The 21,423-nt window shown below is 38.1% G+C and overlaps 1 protein-coding gene across 1 annotated transcript; it reads left to right on the forward strand.

Moving 5' to 3' along the window:
• Positions 1-10: 10 nt before the first annotated feature.
• srp14 (signal recognition particle 14) lies at positions 11-21,407 on the forward strand. Its single transcript, NM_001033741.1, is given in 5 exon segments — positions 11-107; positions 9,084-9,156; positions 12,598-12,710; positions 19,596-19,628; positions 20,887-21,407. Coding segments are annotated over 5 exon segments (333 nt in total). The 5' UTR covers positions 11-83; the 3' UTR covers positions 20,977-21,407.
• The last annotated feature ends 16 nt before the right edge of the window (positions 21,408-21,423 follow it).

Consider the following 21,423-nt stretch of genomic DNA (forward strand, 5'->3'; position numbering starts at 1 on the left):
GGAAGGAAGTAGTTTGTGAGGGGCGGAGCCTGAGCGCAGATGAGCGACGTGTTCTAGTGGCGCTGCTCATTCATCGCTCCATCATGGTGTTATTGGAAAACGACGCGGTAAGAGCACTATTAACTTTATATTTACCCCTCATCTGCTTATAATGTGCATGATATGCGGAGGATATGGTCTGTGTTTGCTGTTTAATCACGCGGTGTCGAACTCAAACATGTTAGCAAGCTAAAGCTCCCAAACACTCCACACTGATTAGCAGCGAACTTACTGCTCAACTTCAACAGTAAAATAAGGATCATGTTAGTTTAATACAGTCTTCTGGTGTTCATGAACGCTTCTCAGTCGCGTCTGGTGGAGTTTAATTGGAGAAATCAAAGTTATTCACTCATTTCTGGGTGATAAAAAAGTGTGCGTGGCGTGAAAGCATCACACTGGGGTAAAGTTGCCTTATATTCGCACTTTCTCCTTAATATACTTGTAGAAGGGTATTATTAGCAAGTTTTTTATATGGAAATCGTATTATCGTGCATTGACTATCAAAAAACAACGTTCAGTTAATTAAATAGTGCTAATGTTGTCTTGAAGTCATACTTGGATAAGATTTCAGAACCAATATTACACAAAGTTAGCATAGTAAACAATATAGAGACCCTGTCACAAGCTGTCACTGTTCAAACATGGAAAAGAAATGAAGGTTTTTGAGTAAAACTTGCAGCATGTTCTCCATATAGTGGACTTGAGTGGTTTGAGCTTCAGAATTACAGTTTCAGTGCAGATTAAAGCACTCTAAATGATCAGGAATAAACAAGGAATACATATTATCTAGATCAGTGGTTCTCAAACTGTGGTGGGCTTCCTTCTAGTGGTACGCGGAGGAATGAAATATGTCATGTACATGCTACATATATTTCAAAATTTATCAGAAATGATGTATATAATATGCCATATATGACATATAGCCTATATTCCTGAGGTAATCTGCCACGTTTTTTAACTGAGCAGAGTTGTAGCCGCTTTACTGAGCCTACAACGCTACTGTATTTCCAGCCTAATCTCACGAGAAAACGTAAGTATTTTACGTTTTGCCAGGTTAGTGGCTAATTCATAGGAATTCGTACGAGTTCAGTCGTACGAAATGGTACGATTTTAAAAAGGAGGCGTGGCACCTGACCACACCCCTAACCCCAACCGTCATTGGGGGATGAGCAAATCGTACTAAATTGTACGAATTAGATCGTACGAATTCATACGAATTAGCCACTAAATGAAAAAGTTACAAATTGCCGTGAGATTGTGTTGGTATTTCAATACTGCTCATTTTGGTGGTACTTGGAGAGACAATTTTTTTCTGAGGTGGTACTTGATGAAAAAAGTTTGAGAACCACTGCTATAGATAAACAATCAGCCATTTTGTCTCATCTCTGGAGATGATTGTGGTAAAGTTGGTTTTATATTTGCACATTCAGACTTCCTTGATAATATTACATCAGAAAAAGTATTGTCTGCCAATTAGGCTTGGGCGGTATCCAAATTTTGGTACCGTCAAACCGCCTCCATATTTTACCCCGGTATCCGGTATTACCGGCGTAATAAAAAAAATTATGACGTAAGGCTCAGACAGCGTCACCAAACTGTTGGCTTAAGCCTAAACCATTCAGAAACTCAATACATTCTTAGGCTCGCGGTCAGAGAGAGAGAGAGAGAGAGAGAGAGAGAGAGAGAGCGCAAAGCACAGCACCTCTTACTCTCTCTCTCTCTCTCTCTCTCTTTCTCTCTCTCTCTCTCTTTTACACATGCACACACACACACATCTCTCCCGCGATTTATTCAGAAATTTACTCCCACACCATAAGAAATCTGGCCGGCTCCCGCGGTACTGCAGCGGGAATGCAGAGCTGTAATCGGGCAATAAAAATTATACCCGATAGGTCCCGAGTCCGACAGGTACATTTTGATTGACAGCTTTATACAGCGCGAACCCATTTACAGCCTACATTAAAATGTGCTCATGCACACAGCTCTAATGCATTTTTTTCAAGAATGAGTCATTTATATGTTTTAACATCATTTATTCGTAACAAGCGTAGACTATAGGCCACTTGAAAGTTGGAACAAAGAAATAAAATAAGTCCTACAGCTGTAACATCGTAACATCTCAGCACTCTATAGGTCTAGGTACATGCACTTAGCCTTTAAATTAGCCTACACACCAATGAAAAGAAATCTTGCCTAACAAATCAAATTAAAATAAACTCTAAATGGTGACGGGTATTTTGGCAATAACGAAATTAAGATAAAGGCTCTGCAAGGTTTGTTTCTCCACTTCTCTTCACAATCTGGCATTAAGGCGGCGGTGAAGCTGAATAATAAAAGAATAACGCCACCATTAGTCTGTATACTCTGTCTACATGTTGATTATATGGTTTAATTAATATTTATTTACAATTTAAAAACCCTTTACTCACCAAGATTAGGCTACGTGTGTTTGTGGAGGAACATTATTAAATCCACTGCCTTTAGGGCAGTCTCTCACTCATGGTGCGTCCAGCAGCTGAACACCCTTTCCTGCGGCTACAGGTCCAGATGCAGAGTTCTGATCCGGCTGATTTTGCAAGTTTTTGGTAGGATTGTTTGTTCATCTTCTACCAGTCAGGAACATCCATTTAATTTTCCATGACAGCAGTTTCACTTTAGCGAATGGCCTCTTCTTTTTACCTGTCAGCTTGCGGTTTAGGGCTCTACCGTAATACGCAGTGTATGAGCGACCGCAAAATACCTGCGGCTGGAATAACCGATCCTTATGAGCTAGTGACTGACTTGACCGCCGTAATAATTCTCTTTTTTTACTACTTCATCATCATTTGTTTCACCTTAGCAGGGATGGATTTTAATGCAGGGATTTGGATTTTTTCGGGTCTCGCCGGGTTCGGGCAAAGATCTTTAGCTCTAATGCAGACCTCTAGTTCATATTAACCACGTCTCCCTTCTGTTCAGTCGAAACTCCCAAACTGCAGGACACTTTGATGCGCGACTCGTCACGTCACCTCTCCCTCCCTCTCCCTCTTCCTCTCCCTCTCTCCTCCACACTGTCCCGTGATGACAACCACACATACGTTTTTGTAGGCATTAAATAAAGGATATTTAATATTTTATGACGGTATAACGGTATTGAAACTGACACCGTTGCTATTTTTAGATCCCGCGGTATACCATAATACCATAATACCGCCCAAGCCTACTGCCAATTCTAAATAGTGAAATCATATTAGCAGCCAATAGCTGTTTCCATCCACTTATTTTATGCGCATTTTGCATATGCGCATAATAAAACCAGTTGTTGGAAACGCCATGATGCGCATACATTTTGAAAATGCGCATAAAAAACTTATGCGCCTAACTGGGTGGGATAAACTTTTTATTCGATAAGAAAAAATGCGCATAAACTGCGATGGAAACACTTTTACCGCACAAACTCCAGCATGCGCATTAAAAAAGGTCATGTGATTTTGTTAAAAGAGATCATGTGATGCTTAAAATGTGTGTGAATGGATAAAACGTCAGGCCGAGCACATTATAAAACATCTGAAATGTAGTTTTGATCATTATAAAATGCCATTTCAGTATTAATGTTATTATATTATTAATGACCTCCAGAATCAAGAGCGCCTGTGCTCCGCGTCTGACACCTTCAAACGCCACCGCGCGCTCACTGCAGGTCAGGATTGTCTACTGAGGCGCATTCAGTTAGAAAAGATTGATGCAGCTTCTCCTACTGCAGCAAATGCAGTTTTTACTGTTGATATTTGGCGCCAGTTAATCAGGAAGTGACGATTTTGTTCGCTTTAACTCGTTGGATGGAAACGATGCTTCATTCGCACAACTTTTATGCGATAATCCAGTTTTGCGCATGAAGTTTATTAAAATTTTTGGATGGAAACATAGCTAATGACTATCAAAGTACGTGATTTCAGACTCAATATTCAAAGCAGCATGATAAACAATATAGAAATCCAGTCACAAGCCGTCAATGTTGAAAAATGAAGCAATGTGCGAATATAAAACCAACTCTACCTCAAAAGGATCAATTATTTCAGTGGACTGATAGTAATACTGTCCTCTTATTGAGGTCAAGTTGGTTTTATATACACACATTCATTCAGTGACAACTTATGACATGCCCCATATATTGTTTACTACGCTACTTTAAATATTGGCTCTGAAATCACTTGCATGTATTATTCAAAACAACATTAGCACTATTGAATTGCCCGTGAACATTGTTGAACTTTTATCGTCATTGGCTGATTATATGATTACTCTATGTAGAATTGGCTAATAAACTTTTCTGAAATTGTATTAAATAGAAAGTCTGAATATGCAAATACTCTGGAGGAAATGCAGATAGCGCGGTGACGCAATGACGTTACAACCAGCTCAAAGTTGCAACATTAGAAAGACAATACGGACCATGTAAATTGAAAAGAGAAATGATTTATTAACAAAAACATAACTAACAAAAATATTTAAAGCAATAAAAGACAGCATAAATGGAAGTCAGTAGTGAAAAGCATGTGTATGGTTGTGAACTGAGCTCGAGATCCAAAACAAACTAAAATAAATAAAAAACAGGCAGGGGTGTCCGGCTAATCGAGCTCCCCCTCAGAATGATTGTTTACATTTACATTTAGTCATTTAGCAGACGCTTTTATCCAAAGCGACTTACAAATGAGGACAAGGAAGCAATTTACACAACTATAAGAGCAACAATGAATAAGTGCTGTAGGCAAGTTTCGGGTCTGTAAAGTCTAAGAAGGAAAGTATAAGTAATATTTTAGTAATTTAGTAATTTTTTTAATTTTTAATTTTATTTTATTTTTTTGAGTACAGTTAGTGGTATATCCAGAGAGGCAATTGCAGATTAGGAAGTGAAGTGGAGACTAAATAGTTGAATTTTTAGTGGTTTCTTGAAGACAGCGAGTGACTCTGCTGTTCTGATGCAGTTTGGGAGTTCATTCCACCAACTGGGCAGATTGAACGCAAGAGTTCGGGAAAGTGATTTCTTTCTTCTATGAGATGGAACCACGAGGCGACGTTCATTCACAGAACGCATACAATTCGACACAACTACACAAGCATCGTTTTAAGCTTTATAACTGAACGTTAACGTTACTCTGTCAACAATCTATTGATCTAGTCTGAATTACCACGCTAACAGAGCTAACTTGCGTAAACAGAGCAACAGATTGCAGACGTCAATAATGCAGCGTAATGGAATAATACACCGATCAAACTCCGCTTTAAGTACGCTACAAGTTTATAAACTGCCTCTGGAACCCAGTTTAGATACAAAAACTTATTTAACAAAAATAGTAATGCAGTAAAGTATTTTTCGCTCTGCCAAGCCTCCTCTGTTGCTTTGTGGAGAAGCAGCCTGTGTCAGTCAACCCGGCCCCACCCCGACTCCTGAACGTCTGTCTTACTCACTCATGCGGGCATGCACTGCGGTCTCATGAGGAAACGCTGCTTTTTGATATGTTTTTCTTGTTTTTGTATTTGTTCGAAATAAGTATTGGAAAAAACACGCTATTCGTGCTTATCCGAATACCATATTCGGGTTCGACTCCACCCATAATATATATATATATATTTTTTTTTTTTTTGCTTTGCATCGCACCTCCTGCGATGTGAGTATCGCGGATGCGCACATCGCGATTTCGATGCTGAAACGATGTATCGTGCAGCCCTAATACACTCAGTTTTGTCTGTTTCTGCCGTCTAAACAACTGCTGAAACATAAAGAGGACTCAGTAAGCAGAAAAAGCTCAATATTGTGACAGACAGAATTAAGGGTGTCACGATCCTCCAAATCCTCGATTCGATTACATTTTCAGTTCTAAAGTCACGATTCGATTATGAATAATGAATTAATGACCAATTAATTATTAGTAGCCTACCGTTTAAACTACCTGACCTGTATGGTCTTTGTTTTACCCATAAACAAATCATACAGTAAATGAATAAAGGCAAGATACACACATAATTACCACCTGTCAATCACTTTTTCTGCGGGACTCGTGAATAGGCAGTGATCTGTGTCGGTATAATGGCGTCGGTAAAAACGACTCACAACCAACAGCAACCAGCCAACAGTATCTGAGGTGTTCGCTAAAATGACTAAGTACAAGTGAGTGAAAGATTGAAGCAGTCTACTGACCCGCTGACTGCCTTGACCCCCTGTCTCTAGCGCATGACAATGTGTGTGCGTCTGTATCTGTCTGTGTGGTCACGTGATGTGCATTTTCAGAGGTAGTGAGGAAGGAGGGCTGCTCAGAAATGCTACACGCCAGTGTGGATGTGGATCCTTGTCATTCTAAAATGCCATTTAAAAACAAAGACAGTGTAAACAGGGCCTGAGTGTGTACTTTTCACGAGCGGATTTGCAACGGGGGCGGGCGGAGGATCGCGATGCGCCCATCGTCTATCGTCCCAACCGTAATACGTACATAGCAGAGCTTGCAAACTGTTTTTTTTTGTCGACAACACGAACGTTGTCAACATAACTCACTGGAAATCCAAAATGCTTCCACACCGGCGACTTCATTGAAAGAGGAGAGGGTTTAAGCTCTGTCGACGGGTCTCCTGCTTCTGCAGTTTAACAAGCACTTCAACAAGCCTGTTTTTTCCCGCTTGACAAGCCATGCTGACGTGACATGGGGGCGTGGCAGCATCGACGATTCTATTTTTTGATTAGATAATTGAAGTTGAGCATAAATTTCGATCGATTTCGATTAAAAATCAAAATCATGACACCCCTAGACAGAATGTAATGGGTGGTAAAACTCATGTATGAGTATTCATGAAGAGATTAGACTAATATGTCATGTTTGCTCTGTAATGATAAGAACAAATGTGAATGTTGTCAAGATTATGCTTCAGTTTAGCCACAAGCCGCTTTGATTCATCACACTTTATTTTTCTTTCAACTGCTTGATTTCTTCTGTCAGTCTGTAGAACTCTAAACGTGTTTGTTTCCAGTCTGATGCAGTTCCAGCACAGCTCAAAGCATGGCAATAATTGATCATTTTCAGCAGCAATAATCAGCAGAATGTGTTCATTTGTTCAAGGGTCATGAAACCCCCTCGTTTCAGCAGGGTGTTTTCACACCTCTACTTTGGAAAAAGTCAGAAAAGTGGGCGTGTCCAGCTCTGTTTAGGAGGGAGTGTCGGAGGGACTAAAGTGGGAGGGTGTGGGAGTGTCTATTTGGGCACGCGCAAGTTTCAGAGTCAAAATACACACACACACACACACACACACACACACACACACACACACACACAGGAGAAAGTGATGGTGTTTAACCTACATGGACATCTGTAGTCGAATTATTTGCCAAATTATTAAATGGTGGACTTTAACTGCAGTTTGGCTCTTTCATTCAGGGAATTCATTCATGTCCCTCGCGACAAACGAGATATTTGATTGGAGGAACTGCTCTAAGCGTGTATTTTTCATGCAATGTTCGATACCGCACGGCGAATGAAAGAAAAATACCCTCCGCATTTCCTGGAACCTTAGATGCACACGGCAGGTAGTGTTAGAAAGCCGCGTGTGTTATTCCGGTCACTAAATGCGGTGAAAACCCTACACGAGGTTAAAGTTTGGTTGTGGTGCTAACATGTTTACACTCGGTGCAATAGTTAACTTAGTTCGATACGAACAAACTGAATAAACAAAGAGCACTGGTCACTCACTTACCAAATCTGTAGAGACAGGACAATCACCAGCAACTAGAGCCGCGTCTTTATTAAGAGGAGACTACAAGCGAATCCGGATCTCAGCGTTTGCAGATGAGAACAGCTCTCAGGTAAACAATAATCCTCCTTAGACACGTAAGTTATTGTTGTCGAGCGTCGCGTACACTGTTAATCCACACGTGAGTCTGAGCTCTCACAGAGAGAAAATGAAAACGAAACTTCACTGCAGCAAACTATAAAAGCAACACTTCACGCTTGTTTTGCCAACACAACGTGGCGTCTCTGTCGTCTAAACACTGTGACAGTAATGAATATTAATGAAGTTGCACAATAGAGCGTGCTGATTGGTTTGAACCAAGCCTTACTCATGCATTAATGCAGCACACTGTAAGACGTAATAAGACACACTCTGGCACAGACGCCCAGTCTGCACGCTGGAATACACGCTATTATGTCATGACCGTGACGCAGCTTCAAAAATTAGTTTCAAACCAGAAGTACGAATTTGCTTGAAATAACGCAAAAACAACCAATTTACACTTTTTAGTGAGATATATGTGTCCTAATAGTGTTTTTAGCAGTGTGGGACACATATACCACTGTCAACAGCTCGTGACCCTTTCCTTCAGTGGCTTTGAAGAGAGCCAGGATAGGTGCACATTTCTCAAAGATTGATCACAGAATTAATTAATTATGCAAATATGGATAAAACCTGATGTGAGACAATCAGGTAACGAGTTGAAAAACACCCCCCTTTCACATCAATCTGGCAACTCCCATTACGTTTTCAGCTTAATCCCTTATCTGCCTTTGTGCAATCCTCCTCTGTGAAAATAATGTTGATGTGCAGCTGAACACACACACACACACACACACACACACACACACACACACACACATACCTGTTTCAGGATGTTAAGAATAATCGGGTGAAGCAGCAGCAGTTTAATAACAACACAATATGTGGTGCGTTTGCTGCAAAAAGTTTGCTTTATTTGTATTTTCTGCATTTGATGTGAACCCAGCTGTCTTGGCCAATCAGAAAGGAGAAAACAACAAACGCACACATGTCTTGAGGAGAAAAATCTTCTTAAATCTTCACCCACGCCAGAGTTTTCAGAAAGTTTCAGTTTCAGTCTCCTGATATTGTGTTTTCGTGAAAAGTGTGCTTTAAAAATTAACCGTGTTCGTGTGGGCCATTAGATAGCCGCGTGTGCGCGTGTGCGCGTGTGTGTGTGTGTGTGTGTGTGTGTGTGTGTGTGTGTGTGTGTGTGTGTGTGTGTGTGTGTGTGTTCAGAGCTGACGTTTTTTCTCCTGTGTGTTCAGTTTCTGACAGAACTGACTCGGCTCTTCCAGAAGTGCAGGAGCAGCGGCAGCGTCCTCATCACCCTCAAGAAGTGTACGAGCACCAGCTACACTTGCATGCTTTTGCATACTCTAATACAACGGTTCTCAAACTTTTTTCATCAAGTACCACCTCAGAAAAAAATTGTCTCTCCAAGTACCTCCATAATGAGCAGTATTAGAATATGGTAGAGTGATAGGTAGGCCTAATTAGGCAGCTGCAGCTCCGCACAGTTAACAATTGAGACTGATTGATTCCTGTTATTAAGAATATTCATTGTCAACCAATTTAAACATTAGAAATTGTTTGAACATTAACACTGTGCCTACAGGTGAAAAAAATGGTAGACTACTACTTTTAAAAAGTAAAAAAAAAAAACTCCTGCGCTTGAATGTAAGGTGTTAACATGTAGTAGCCGATTCATCAGAACCTGGAAATGTTGCTTGCACCTCATAAATATAGGCAATATGTCATCATGTTCATAAATAAATCTATTGTGATCAATTTTTAAATATATTCAGCATGTCTATACAGTATGACATATTTGATTCCTCTGCATAGCACTAGAAGGAAGCCCGCAGGTAACACTTTAGAATAACTATCCATTATAATGGTTGTTAATAGTCTATTAATAAACTGTTAATGTGTTATTAATGACTTGTTAAATAGTTTGTTAATTATTTATACCTGTGCTTTATAGATAACTTGCAAGCTGTTAGTTGACAAGTTGTAAAAGACTTGTTAACTGTATTTTAATGATTTATAACTAGCTAAAAAATTAGTGATAGATCATGAACAAGCTGTGAGTAAATTACTTACTAAAGACTTAAGTATCAGTTAATAGTTCATATGTTATTGGGACGTTAATCTAAAGTTGCAGCTGTTCTTCATTTATTAACTGTTAGTAATTGAGGAATAGTTGCAACTTTAGAGTAACGTCCCAATAATATGCTTAAGCTGATAACTAACACCAGTATATTAACTCAAACTTTACAGATCAGTTGTTCACCATCTAAAAACACCAGTGAAACTTTGTAGAACTTTAATAAAATAATGTTTTATTTATTTTGTTTTCATGTGAAGCGCTTCTTGGGTTTGTATTCTGTTGTATACTGCTGTTCTGCCATGTGATGGCCCAGTATGTGTGTCTCTATACATTAAACACAACGTTCAACATTTCATCTGTGGAGAAAAATACAGCAGACAGAAAAGCCTAAAAGTGGAACAAGGTTAAGGTACAAACATTTTATATTTTAAATATCACATCAAATTTCTGTAGCTTGAACTTGTTTAATCCATTTGCTGTTCTACAAAGTTTCACTGGTATTAGTAGATGGTTTAAAAACAAGGAACAACCGATCTGTAAAGTAAATATATTAGTTAAGTGTTAGTTATTAGCTTAAGTATGTTATTGGGATGTTAATCTAAAGTTGCAACTGTTCTTCATTAACCGTTTATTAATGAACTATTAACTAGTTGTTACGAATAGTTATTCTAAAGTGTTACCGTTGTGATGATAAACTCAAATAAGATATCTTCTTTAGTAAAAATAACAGACCTATAGGCCTACTGTATATGACAGACGACACAATCTTACTAAAACAAGATGCTTGCTATAAACCAGGGGTGGCCAACCCTGTTCCTGGAGAGCCACCTTCCTGCAGATTTCAGGAGGGACAATAGCCGCATTTCCACTATTGGGCCAGTGCGAGCCAGGGCTTTAATCGGGCCGGGCCGGGCCAATAGCCCGGGAGGTTGAGAAATGAGGCTGAAATCATTTATGTTTGGACTTTCCCTCGATGCGTTTAAAGCAGCTGAGTGACAGAAAAAAGGTGTAGGCTAGATTCTGCTTTCACTCACCGAAATAATGCTCTGTTTGCGCGATTTGATTAATATCATCGTATCCAAATACTTTATAAATATTTACTTTATATAAATATTTCAAACCTTCTCTGGTGTTTAGTTTTTAAATATCTAGAATCTTTTTTTTTCAGACAGGTCTTTGTAAAATGAAAGTTAGGCTATATGTGGCTTTAAAACGGTTTGATTTATGTATTGTATATAGGCTACCTACATATAGCTAGCTTTTGTTTATTTTAAATTGGTTTATTTATTTAATGTGATTTTATTATATCCGATATTTGTAATTCTTTAAATTATACTTCATTATAGCTTAGGCTATTTTATCAAGATATGAAAATATATTGTTTAAAGTCTACGAAAGTGGGCACGTAATTTGTTAAGTTATGTCTTTCTGTTGTATTTATATTGTGTTTTATCTCCAAACTAAATTTTTAAAAAGCCACTCGCGGCATAACAGAGCTGTGAAGGAGCGCTTTTGCTTGGTCTCACACACACATACAGGCATTAAACACACACAAACAAACATTTTAAACTTGACAAAAACTCTCGAAAACCTTTACTGTCTGCTGTGTCTTTAATATGGTGTAAAGATTATTATGCGTATTGAAACATAAAGGAGGACGCAGCAAAAAACGTCACTATAAATTAAAACTACTTTATTATTTTTTGCAGCAGCCTTACATTTAAAAGGGAAACATAACGGTGATCAAACGCAAAAAGACCCCAGACTATAAGGCTAGATGTTTTCTTTCCCTTATTTCTTTATTTGATTGGCGCATGTACTCATGTGCGATCAGAAAACTGCCCGCCTCTCCTTTCACTCCACCCCGAAGCCCCAGCTGGCCCTCCTTGGCCCAAGGTATTCGGTGCGCCTTAAAAGGCCGGCCGCTGGCCCCAAGAAAACCCCGCTTTGGCCCGATTAGGCCCCGGAAGTGACAGTGGAAACCCCACTGGCCTTGGCTCGCCCTGGCTCAATGCTTTATGTCTCTCGGCTAGCCTGGGAATGCCTCAGGATCCCCCCTGAGCAGCTGGAGGAAGTGTCTAGGGAGAGGAAAGTCTGGGGTTCTGTCCTAAGACTGCTTGATTTTTACTTGCCCTGCCACAATTTTCACTGCACACACCGAAAAATAAGTTAATAGCTCTTTCTTAGCCACATTAAGTGATTTAAATAATGTTTCAAAAGACAAACATCATTGTAATATTTACCCTTTTTATTCAGCAAAACCTTTTTTTTTATACAACCGACAATTTAAAAAAAAAATTACAATTGTGATGTAAATATGTTTGATAATGTGTGTGTGTGTGTGTGTGTACGCTACTGGTCAAAAGTTTGGGGTCAGTTTTATTAAATTTTTCATGTTTTCTTAAAGGAAAATTGTGTTAATCAAGGCAACATTTATTAAATGTAAAATAAAATGTTAAACTGTTAAATATTTATAAAAAAAAAATTAAATGACTGCTTATTGTATGTGGTTTCAAATAAAATTATTACTCCAGACATTATTGCTTTTATTACCATTAATATTAATAATAATAACAACAATATAATTAATTGTGTTTATATTGTTAATGTATGATGTATATTATGCACAAATGTTAATAAAGTCATTTTGAAATCTGACTTTTGTGCAGATGACGGCAGAACGAAGCCGGTGCCGAGGAAAGGCCATCCAGAGACATTTGAGCCGGCGGATAATAAATGTCTCCTCAGAGCTTCAGACGGCAAGAGGAAAATCAGCACAGTGGTGAGAAACACAGCAGTCACACACTTACAGATATACACACAGAGGTGTAAAGAGTACCTGAAAACCAAACTTGAGTAAAAGTACAGATACCTTACTGTAAAAATTACTCCATTACAAGTTACAAGTCACCAATTCCAATAAGACTTGAGTAAAAGTAATAAAGTATCTGATTTTAAAAGAACTTAAGTATTTTACTCATACTGAATGTACAGTAGGCTCAATGAACGCCCAAGAAAGGTTTTATTTCCTTCAATATAAAAATTCAGTTGAACACCTCAATGTTTCAAAATGGAACATAGACAAAAACAACATAGATTTAAAAGGGCCATGAAACCCCCTCGTTTCAGCAGGGTGTTTTCACACCTCTACTTTGGAAAAAGTCAGAAAAGTGGGCGTGTCCAGCTCTGTTTAGGGGGGAGTGTCGGAGGAAGAAAAGCGGCTTGGTATGGGAGTGTCTATTTGGGCACGCGCGAGTTTCAGAGTCAAAACACACAACCACAGCGGACAATGTGACTGTGTTTACATGGACATCTGTAGTCGAATTATTTGCCAAATGATTAAATGGTGGACTTTAACTGCAGTTTGGCTCTTTCATTCAGGGAATTCATTCATGTCCCTCGCGACAAACGAGATATTTGATTGGAGGATCTGCTCTAAGCGTGTATTTTTCATGCAATGTTTGATACCGCACGGCGAATGAGAGAAAAAAAACTCTGCATTTCCCAGAAACTTAGATGCACACGGCAGGTAGCGTCAGAAAGCCGCGTGTGTTATTCCAGTCACTAAATCCAACACGAGGTTATAGTTTGGTTGTAACTGTTAGTGCTAACTATTGCACTCGGTGCAATAGTTTGTTTGATACGAATAAAATACGAACTGAATAAACAAAGAGCACTGGTCGCTCACTTACCAAATCTGCAGACAGGACAATCACCAGCAACTAGAGCCGTGTCTTTATTTAGAGGAGACTACAAGCGAATCCGGATCTCAGCGTTTGCAGATGAGAACAGCTCTCAGGTAAACAATAATCCTCCTTAGACACGTAAGTTATTGTTGTCGAGCGTTGTGTACACTGTTAATCCACACGTGAGTCTGCGCTCTCACAGAGAGAAAACGAAAACAAAACTTCACTGCAGCAAACTATAAAAGCAACACTTCACACTTGTTTTGCCAACACAACGTGGCGTCTCTGTCGACTAAACACTGTGACAGTAATGAATATTAATGAAGTTGCACAATAGAGCGCGCTGATTGGTTTGAACCAAGCCTTACTCATGCATTAATGCAGCACACTGTAAGACGTAATAAGACACACTCTGGCACAGACGTCCAGTCTGCACGCTGGAATACACGCTATTATGTCATGACCGTGACGCAGCTTCAAAAATTAGTTTCAAACCGGAAGTACGAATTTGCTTGAAATAACGCAAAAACAACCAATTTACACTTTTTAGTGAAATATAGGTGTCCTAATAGTGTTTTTAGCAGTGTGGGACACATATACCACTGTCAACAGCTCAACACATGTGTTCTGGTGTTTCGTGACCCTTTAAAAATACAACAAAAAGTCTCAAACTCAAACGTTAAAAAAAGGCACAAACAAATCTGTTGTTTGCTGACTTTTATGTGATTCACCTTTCTCGGTCTCAAAGGGGGGGCAATACTTTTATTTTGAGTCGTTTTTCAAGTGATCAGGTTGTTTTCTCTGTATTAAAATTAAACAGAGGATCAGTGTTATTTTTCAACTTCGTAAACTACATAGAATTTCAATGAAAAATACATCTCAGCTAAATGCACCTGATACAAAATGTATGATTTCAGTGATGCATTTACTGACGTTGCACAAAAAAAATAAAATAAATCAGTCATGTCATGTCACAGTGGTTTTCGCCCATATCAGTGACTGTATTAAATTCACATTAAATTAACATTAAATAGACTCTTACTTCAATGTGTTTTCTCAGATTTGACGATAAATTCTTAAACGCACTTATTTTCGTGGTTCGTGGCAAATAAAGTAGACACTGCATCCTGTAAGAGCCATTCTGCATATCGCCAAATGAAAGCATTTCTTTCATTTGCGGCCATGGATGGTCATCAGTGCTGGCACTGCTTGATGTGTCGACTTCGGCTTCATCATTTGCTGCAACCATGTTGCTAATTAAACACCTGGTTTTAGGCAAGCTGCTAATTCACGTTCACGTCATAAATAGCATACAGTACCTTCAGCACCCTGCAGATGGCGATATTGCCTCGTTCGCCCAACAAATTAGCCATGCTAGATAAAGATGCCGGCTTGTCGCGCACAATCATAATGTAACGAGTAACAATAAGCGTCCGCTCAAATGTAGTGAAGTAAAGAGTACATATATTCAGTCAAAAATGTAGTCAAGTAGAGAGTAAAAGTTGCTTATAGTTTCAATACTCATTACAAATACAAAGTAGCCAAAACATACTTAAGTAACAAAGTCCATTTACTTAAGTACTTTACACCACTGTATACACATCAGTGTGTGTTTAAAGTTCTTCAGATCAGCATTGGTGCACTCACATAGTCAGACGCTCATTAGATTCTCAATTGCAGAAATGATGAAACTTAAAGTAATTCATTTATTTCAGGATTATAATAAAGTGTGTGTCATTAATAACCTTGTCAAGTTCTGTTTAAATGATCAACTTGCAATCTTGATCTGCAGCTAAACATGTTTACTTGTGGAATTTCAAAATACACGATTTAATCAAATGAATAGGGTTTATGCAGAGCTAGTGTTTCTTCCCATACTGTGAACGGTTAACGTGAGTTTATTTCATTTTATACGGCTCCTTTTACAGCGTTGATGTTGTAAAGTCATTAAAATACATTCAGTTAAACAGACTTTTTCATTCATTTAGTTGCTCAAGCGTAAAACGAGACAGTAAGCCGTTTACTCGCACGCGCCCGTCAGAATCGGCAGGCTAGCGCAGAAGCTCCATTGAATATACTGGAGTAAAATAAATGCTCATATTATAAAGACATGGCGGGGGAAATGTAATGTAATGCAGTGCTTCTTGTACAATCTGAGACCCACTTTATATCAGACATCACTGAGCCAGTGGAGATCACTGATTTTAAAAGAAAACAGACCTTAAACGTGCCGGTTTTGTAACGGCATACAGTTCTCCTGAAGCGCTTAACCCAGGTTACTGACAAATTAAAAGTCCTCTAGTATGCTTCTGCATATAGCCTATACTATATTTAAAAACTATTCGGTTATTTATTTCTACTTGGATGCTGTAAAAACAGCTGTAATATGTTTATTATTATATAAGTTAATGCTGTTTTAAGGTTTAATTTGAATGATTAATATGTAGTTTTTATTTGACTTTCTCTAAATATTACTTTTGTTTAAACTGTTAATTTTGATCAAACTCTGTATGGCGTTTCAAACACTAGTCTGTAAATGCCTAATTTTTGTTGATTCGTGCCATATTGAGGCTTGAGCATGAAATTAAAATGATAATATATATATATCAGAGGTCGCGTTAGACTTTCTCATTGTCTGTCATTTTGACGGAGAGGGTTGTAGAAATTCCGTCATAACCTATTATTGACCGTCAATTAATTAGCATATTTTCTAATCGCTTTTTTCATTCATATTTTAATAATGAACTTGCAGGACGAGCATATAGGCTAAATTATTTATTTATTTATTTGACAAATGACCAAAAAGTCCCATCTGCCTTACCTCATATCTTCCTCCTGTGTCGACCTGAACTGTGTGCTTGCCTGTGCGTAATCAAACGCATCGAGAGAGACTGATGCAGAGGCAAATGTCATTAAATTCTGTGTCTGCCTCAGAAAGTCGACTTCTCTTGAGAGTTTTAATTTTGTTCTGGAAGCTGAAGACTGGAGGCCGGAATTACTAGAGCCACTTCAGCTAGTGAAGAACGGGAGGGGTAGGTGTGGCGCGCGCGAACTGAACGTTGCGGAGCAGGTATGGAGAAGGTTGCAAGTTGCGTTCGGTGCGGACTGTACCAAAAAGCTGAAGAGCGGGGGGGTGGAATTCCTGGAGTTTTCCGGGAGATAGAACGATATAGGAGATGGGTCTGAAAAATGGGAGTGTTAACAGGTTTGTCTGTTTTTGCAACTACGCAGCGGTTACAAGAGGAGACAAAACAAGGACAATCGCCATCAGCTGGACAGCAGAGGGAATTACAGTTAGCAACAAATTACAATAGATCCCCCTCCGCATAATCCGTCAAAATGATGAATCACCTTCAGATTTTTCCATCACTGCTGAAAATAATTGGTCATTGACTGTAAAATATATGGTTAACGCGACCTCTGAGATATATATATATATATATATATATATATATATATATATATATATATAGTGTGTGTGTGTATATCAGAGGTTGCGTTAACCAAATATTTTCCATCATTGACGGATTTTTTATTTTTTTCAGCAGTGACGGAAAATATTCGGTTAACGCTACCTCTGATATATATATATATATATATATATATATATATGTGTGTGTGTGTGTGTGTGTGTGTGTGTGTAAGAAACTAATGTATGATGAAAAGTGAATGTATGAATTAATTTTGTTCCTAAAAAGTTTTTAATTGTTGTTTTCCTTTTTATTTTGTTATTTTATTTGTATAGGAATGCAGTAGTTAATTTGTTAATACATTCATGCCATATTATGGACCAAATCAGAAGAATTATAGAATTGAAAAAGGATTTAATTTACAGAGAGAAAGTGCAATATATGATTTAAAAAAATTATTCATTGTTGTATTTATTTTTATTAGTCGCATAAACTCTACAGGTGCCTGATAGTTAGATGTGGAGTTAACATTAATCAGATTCACTTTAGTGAAATGCATAAAAACCATCATCATAATTTACTCGAGTGCACGCCTCAAATGTCTCGCGGTAGAGCTGAAAGATTCTAAAATGAGAATCGCAAATTTTATTTATTTTTTTGCTTAAAATAAAGATCACGATTATCTTACGATTCTGTAGATGTAAAATAAAGGTATGGTAAAAACATATGGCACAACATCGATAATAATAATATGTGTAGGTCTACTGGTTTCTATAAATAATTCTATTTATAATATTTCTGATGTTGAATTATTATGTTTGAGATATATGCTTGCAATCTATCTTGTCATTGACAACATTATTAGACCATTTTATTCACTGGTAAAATCAGACATTTATCTGATAATTTGTCATTATCAGATTATATTCAACAATGTATAGGCTAGAGTAGTTATACTGACACTGTAAACATTTATTTTCATGCACAACTGTGGGTACACTATGACAGAAAAAACATTTCAAATGCTTGTCGTAATCATAACTCTAAAATGCGATATGATCATTTAAATGAAGTGCACACTTTCAGTTTCATTCTGACTGCTAAGTGCTTGTTCATACTTCACACGCGGCTCTCAAACGATCACTCTGTGCCACATATTATTTACAACTATATTACCTGTTACTCGCAACATATGCATGTTCTGCACAACATATGCAGCTTACATCATGTGTGATTTCCCAGCCGCGAATACATCATTATATAAAGACAAAAATTACATTTTAGTTGAATTATACCTTATAAATACAGTATGAGACTCATTCAACATTATTTGGAGGTGTCAATGTCACTGAGCAACGTGTGTGAAACAATGAAAAGACTCGTGCAGCCGCCTTTTCTTCTCTCCTGAACTTGAAAATATGATTGACAGAATCGTAGAAATGCTGGATTAAGATCGTCTGGGGGGTTGAATCGAGATTGCAACCTTTTAACGATTAATTGTGCAGCTTTATCTCGCGCCCCCCTTATTAGGTGCTGGCGCCCCCCACAGGTTGAAAAACCCTGCTCTATAGTGCATGTGTTTGGACTGTGATGCTGCGTTCACACCAGACACGGAACGCGCGTCAAGCGCGAGTGATTTACATCTTAAGTCAATGCAAACGTGCGAATAGACATCCTGCGGCGCAATATGCTCGAATGGCGCAGAGCGAATGACGCGAATTGCTCTGTGCGAATAACGTGATACGCGCGAGGCGAATTGAGCGTTTGACGGGCTTAACGAGCGTTTCGCGCGAATCTCTCGAGTGCGAAAATCTGAACTTCTGCGGACATTCGCGCCGCGTTAACCAATCAGAAGCTTGCTCTTGTGGGGGCGTGATTGTGACGTAGAACCTGTTGATGGTGTCCCGGGGCAAATCCTCCAGGTCATCAAACTGGGCTTGGCTCAGTCAGAGGCACCGCTAAAAGTCTCCATCATCCAGTTTCAGTTTCTGGAGGAGTTTATGAGCTCACAGAGCTGGATGCACCTCTGAAAGTATGCAGTGGACTTATACAGGACCCTAAACGTATCGACGCTGTTTTTCAGTCTTCATAAAGCACATTAACACTGTTATTTTCTTCATAAAATCCATGTTAGCCATTTAGCTATGAAGCTAGAGTCACCGGGCAGACAGAAGCCCTGCCCATCACGCAAATCCGCGTCTGTTCTGAAGTGAATTTGACACACGATTGAAGCGGATTTGACGGGCGAATGAAGCGGGGGTTGACGTGCGAATGAAGCGAGTGTACTCAAATGTTCACGCGGGTATTTACGCGCGAATAGCGAATTTATCCGCGCGTTCCGCGTCTGATGTGAACACAGCATGAGGGAAACCGGAGCACTCAAAGGAAACCCACGCCAACACAGGGAGAACATGCAAACTCCACAGAAATGACAACTGACTCCGCCGAGGCTCAAACCAGAGACCTTCTTGCTGTGAGGCCAAAGTGCTTACCACTGAGCCACCCTAGTGTTAACTGTAACAGACTTGTATAATTTTCCTGATATTCATCATCTGTTGTAATGTTTTTCAGGTCAGCACCAAAGAAGTAATAAAATTTCAAATGGTGAGTTTGCATTGTTACACCTTTGCTCTATTATGTTCGTGTTGTTTGCAAAGCCTATATATTAAATCACATCTAAGCTGCACAGTATATCCAAAATTAACATTACTCTCGCACACAAGCAGCTTGAAAAACAATATATGATATGATTTTCACAAAATAGCATTTCTCTCTCGAATATCACAAGAAATATAATTATCGTAAATACTATTTTCTGTTATTGCTAGAAGGGATACAGCTGCGTCTGGATGTTAACAAGAATCTTTTTGTTAAATTACATTTTTATTAATTGTACTCACAGTAATGTAGAAACAGTAATTATACAGAATATTATTCATATTTTTATTATTATTCATTAAATTGTATTAGATTAATGCTTACCCCAACCCTCGCAGTAATGTAAACACGGTAATTATACTGAATATTATTCATATCATTTATAAAATTACCCATTAAATGTATTTTATTTACGTCTACCCCAACTCCAATCCTCACAGTAATGTAGAACAACAATTATACTAGTTATTATTCATATTATTTATTAAATTACCAATTTATTTGTATTTTATTAACGCTTACCTCAACTCCAATCCTCACAGTAATGTAAAAACAGTAATCATACAAGTATTACTCATAATATTTATTAAATTATTAATTAAATTACCCATTTAATTGTATTTTATTAACGTCTACCCCAACCCTCAAAGCAATGTTAAAACAGTAAATATACAGTGTTATTAATTACTCATTTAATTGTATCTTATTAACGTCTACCCTTAAGCCAACCCTCACAGTAATGTAAAACAGTAATTATACAGAGTAATATTCATATTATTAATTAAATTACAAATTTATTTGTATTTTATTAATATCTTTCCATTACGCCAGCCCTCACAGTAATGTAAACACAGTAATTATACAGAGTATAACTCATATTATGTATTAAATTATTAATTAAATTACCCATTTAATTGTATTTTGTTAACGTTTACCCCCTACCCCAACCCTCATAGTAATGTAAAAATTGATCATACATAATATTACTCATATTAATAATTAAATTACCAATTTTATTAATGCCTACCCCTACTCTAAACCCAGCTCTTACAGTAACGTAAAAGCAGTTATGGTTGTTTCATTGTAATAATATAAATAATAATCATAATCAGATGTCTCCCTTCTAGATTTCACGCATATATTTCCCAACATTGTGCCGTTTTCCGGTTTAAAACATATGAATTTGCGTTTATTTCCCCTTCAGGCGTATTCGAACTTGTTGCGAGCGCACATGGACGGCTTGAAAAAGAAGGACAAAAAGAGTAAAAGCAAGAAAACTAAAGCCACACAGTGAGGAGATTTACACAGTGCCATGAGACGTTTCCCATCAGCCACTGCAGCACGGGGATGAATAACAGCGTCTCCAGCCGGACTGAACTTTACTACACAAATACTAGAGTAAAATAATCACTGCTGTGTTGAAGATCGGCCTGTTCTGTTGCTCACAGCTTCATTTTTCAAGCTACATTTTGAGTAAATCAGTGTTTTCTATGGTGAGCTGACAGGAGCTCACTGTTTTTATTTTAGTTTTGGACAAGATGATGTTTCAGAAGTCTAAAAGATGCCCTTTATTGTCATTTTCTTTCTGTTTTCGAGACGGTGGTGGAGGTTTTTATTTTAATATATGATTCTGGTTTGTTTTGCCATCGATTTTTTTTTTTTCGTTTTTTGGCATGAACGAAACTACCCTTGTAGATTTGCAAATAAATTATTACGTTTATTGCATTTGACGTCATTAATC

The sequence above is a fragment of the Danio rerio genome, chromosome 17 (genome assembly GCF_049306965.1).
Source record: "Danio rerio strain Tuebingen ecotype United States chromosome 17, GRCz12tu, whole genome shotgun sequence".
NCBI lineage: Eukaryota > Metazoa > Chordata > Actinopteri > Cypriniformes > Danionidae > Danio > Danio rerio.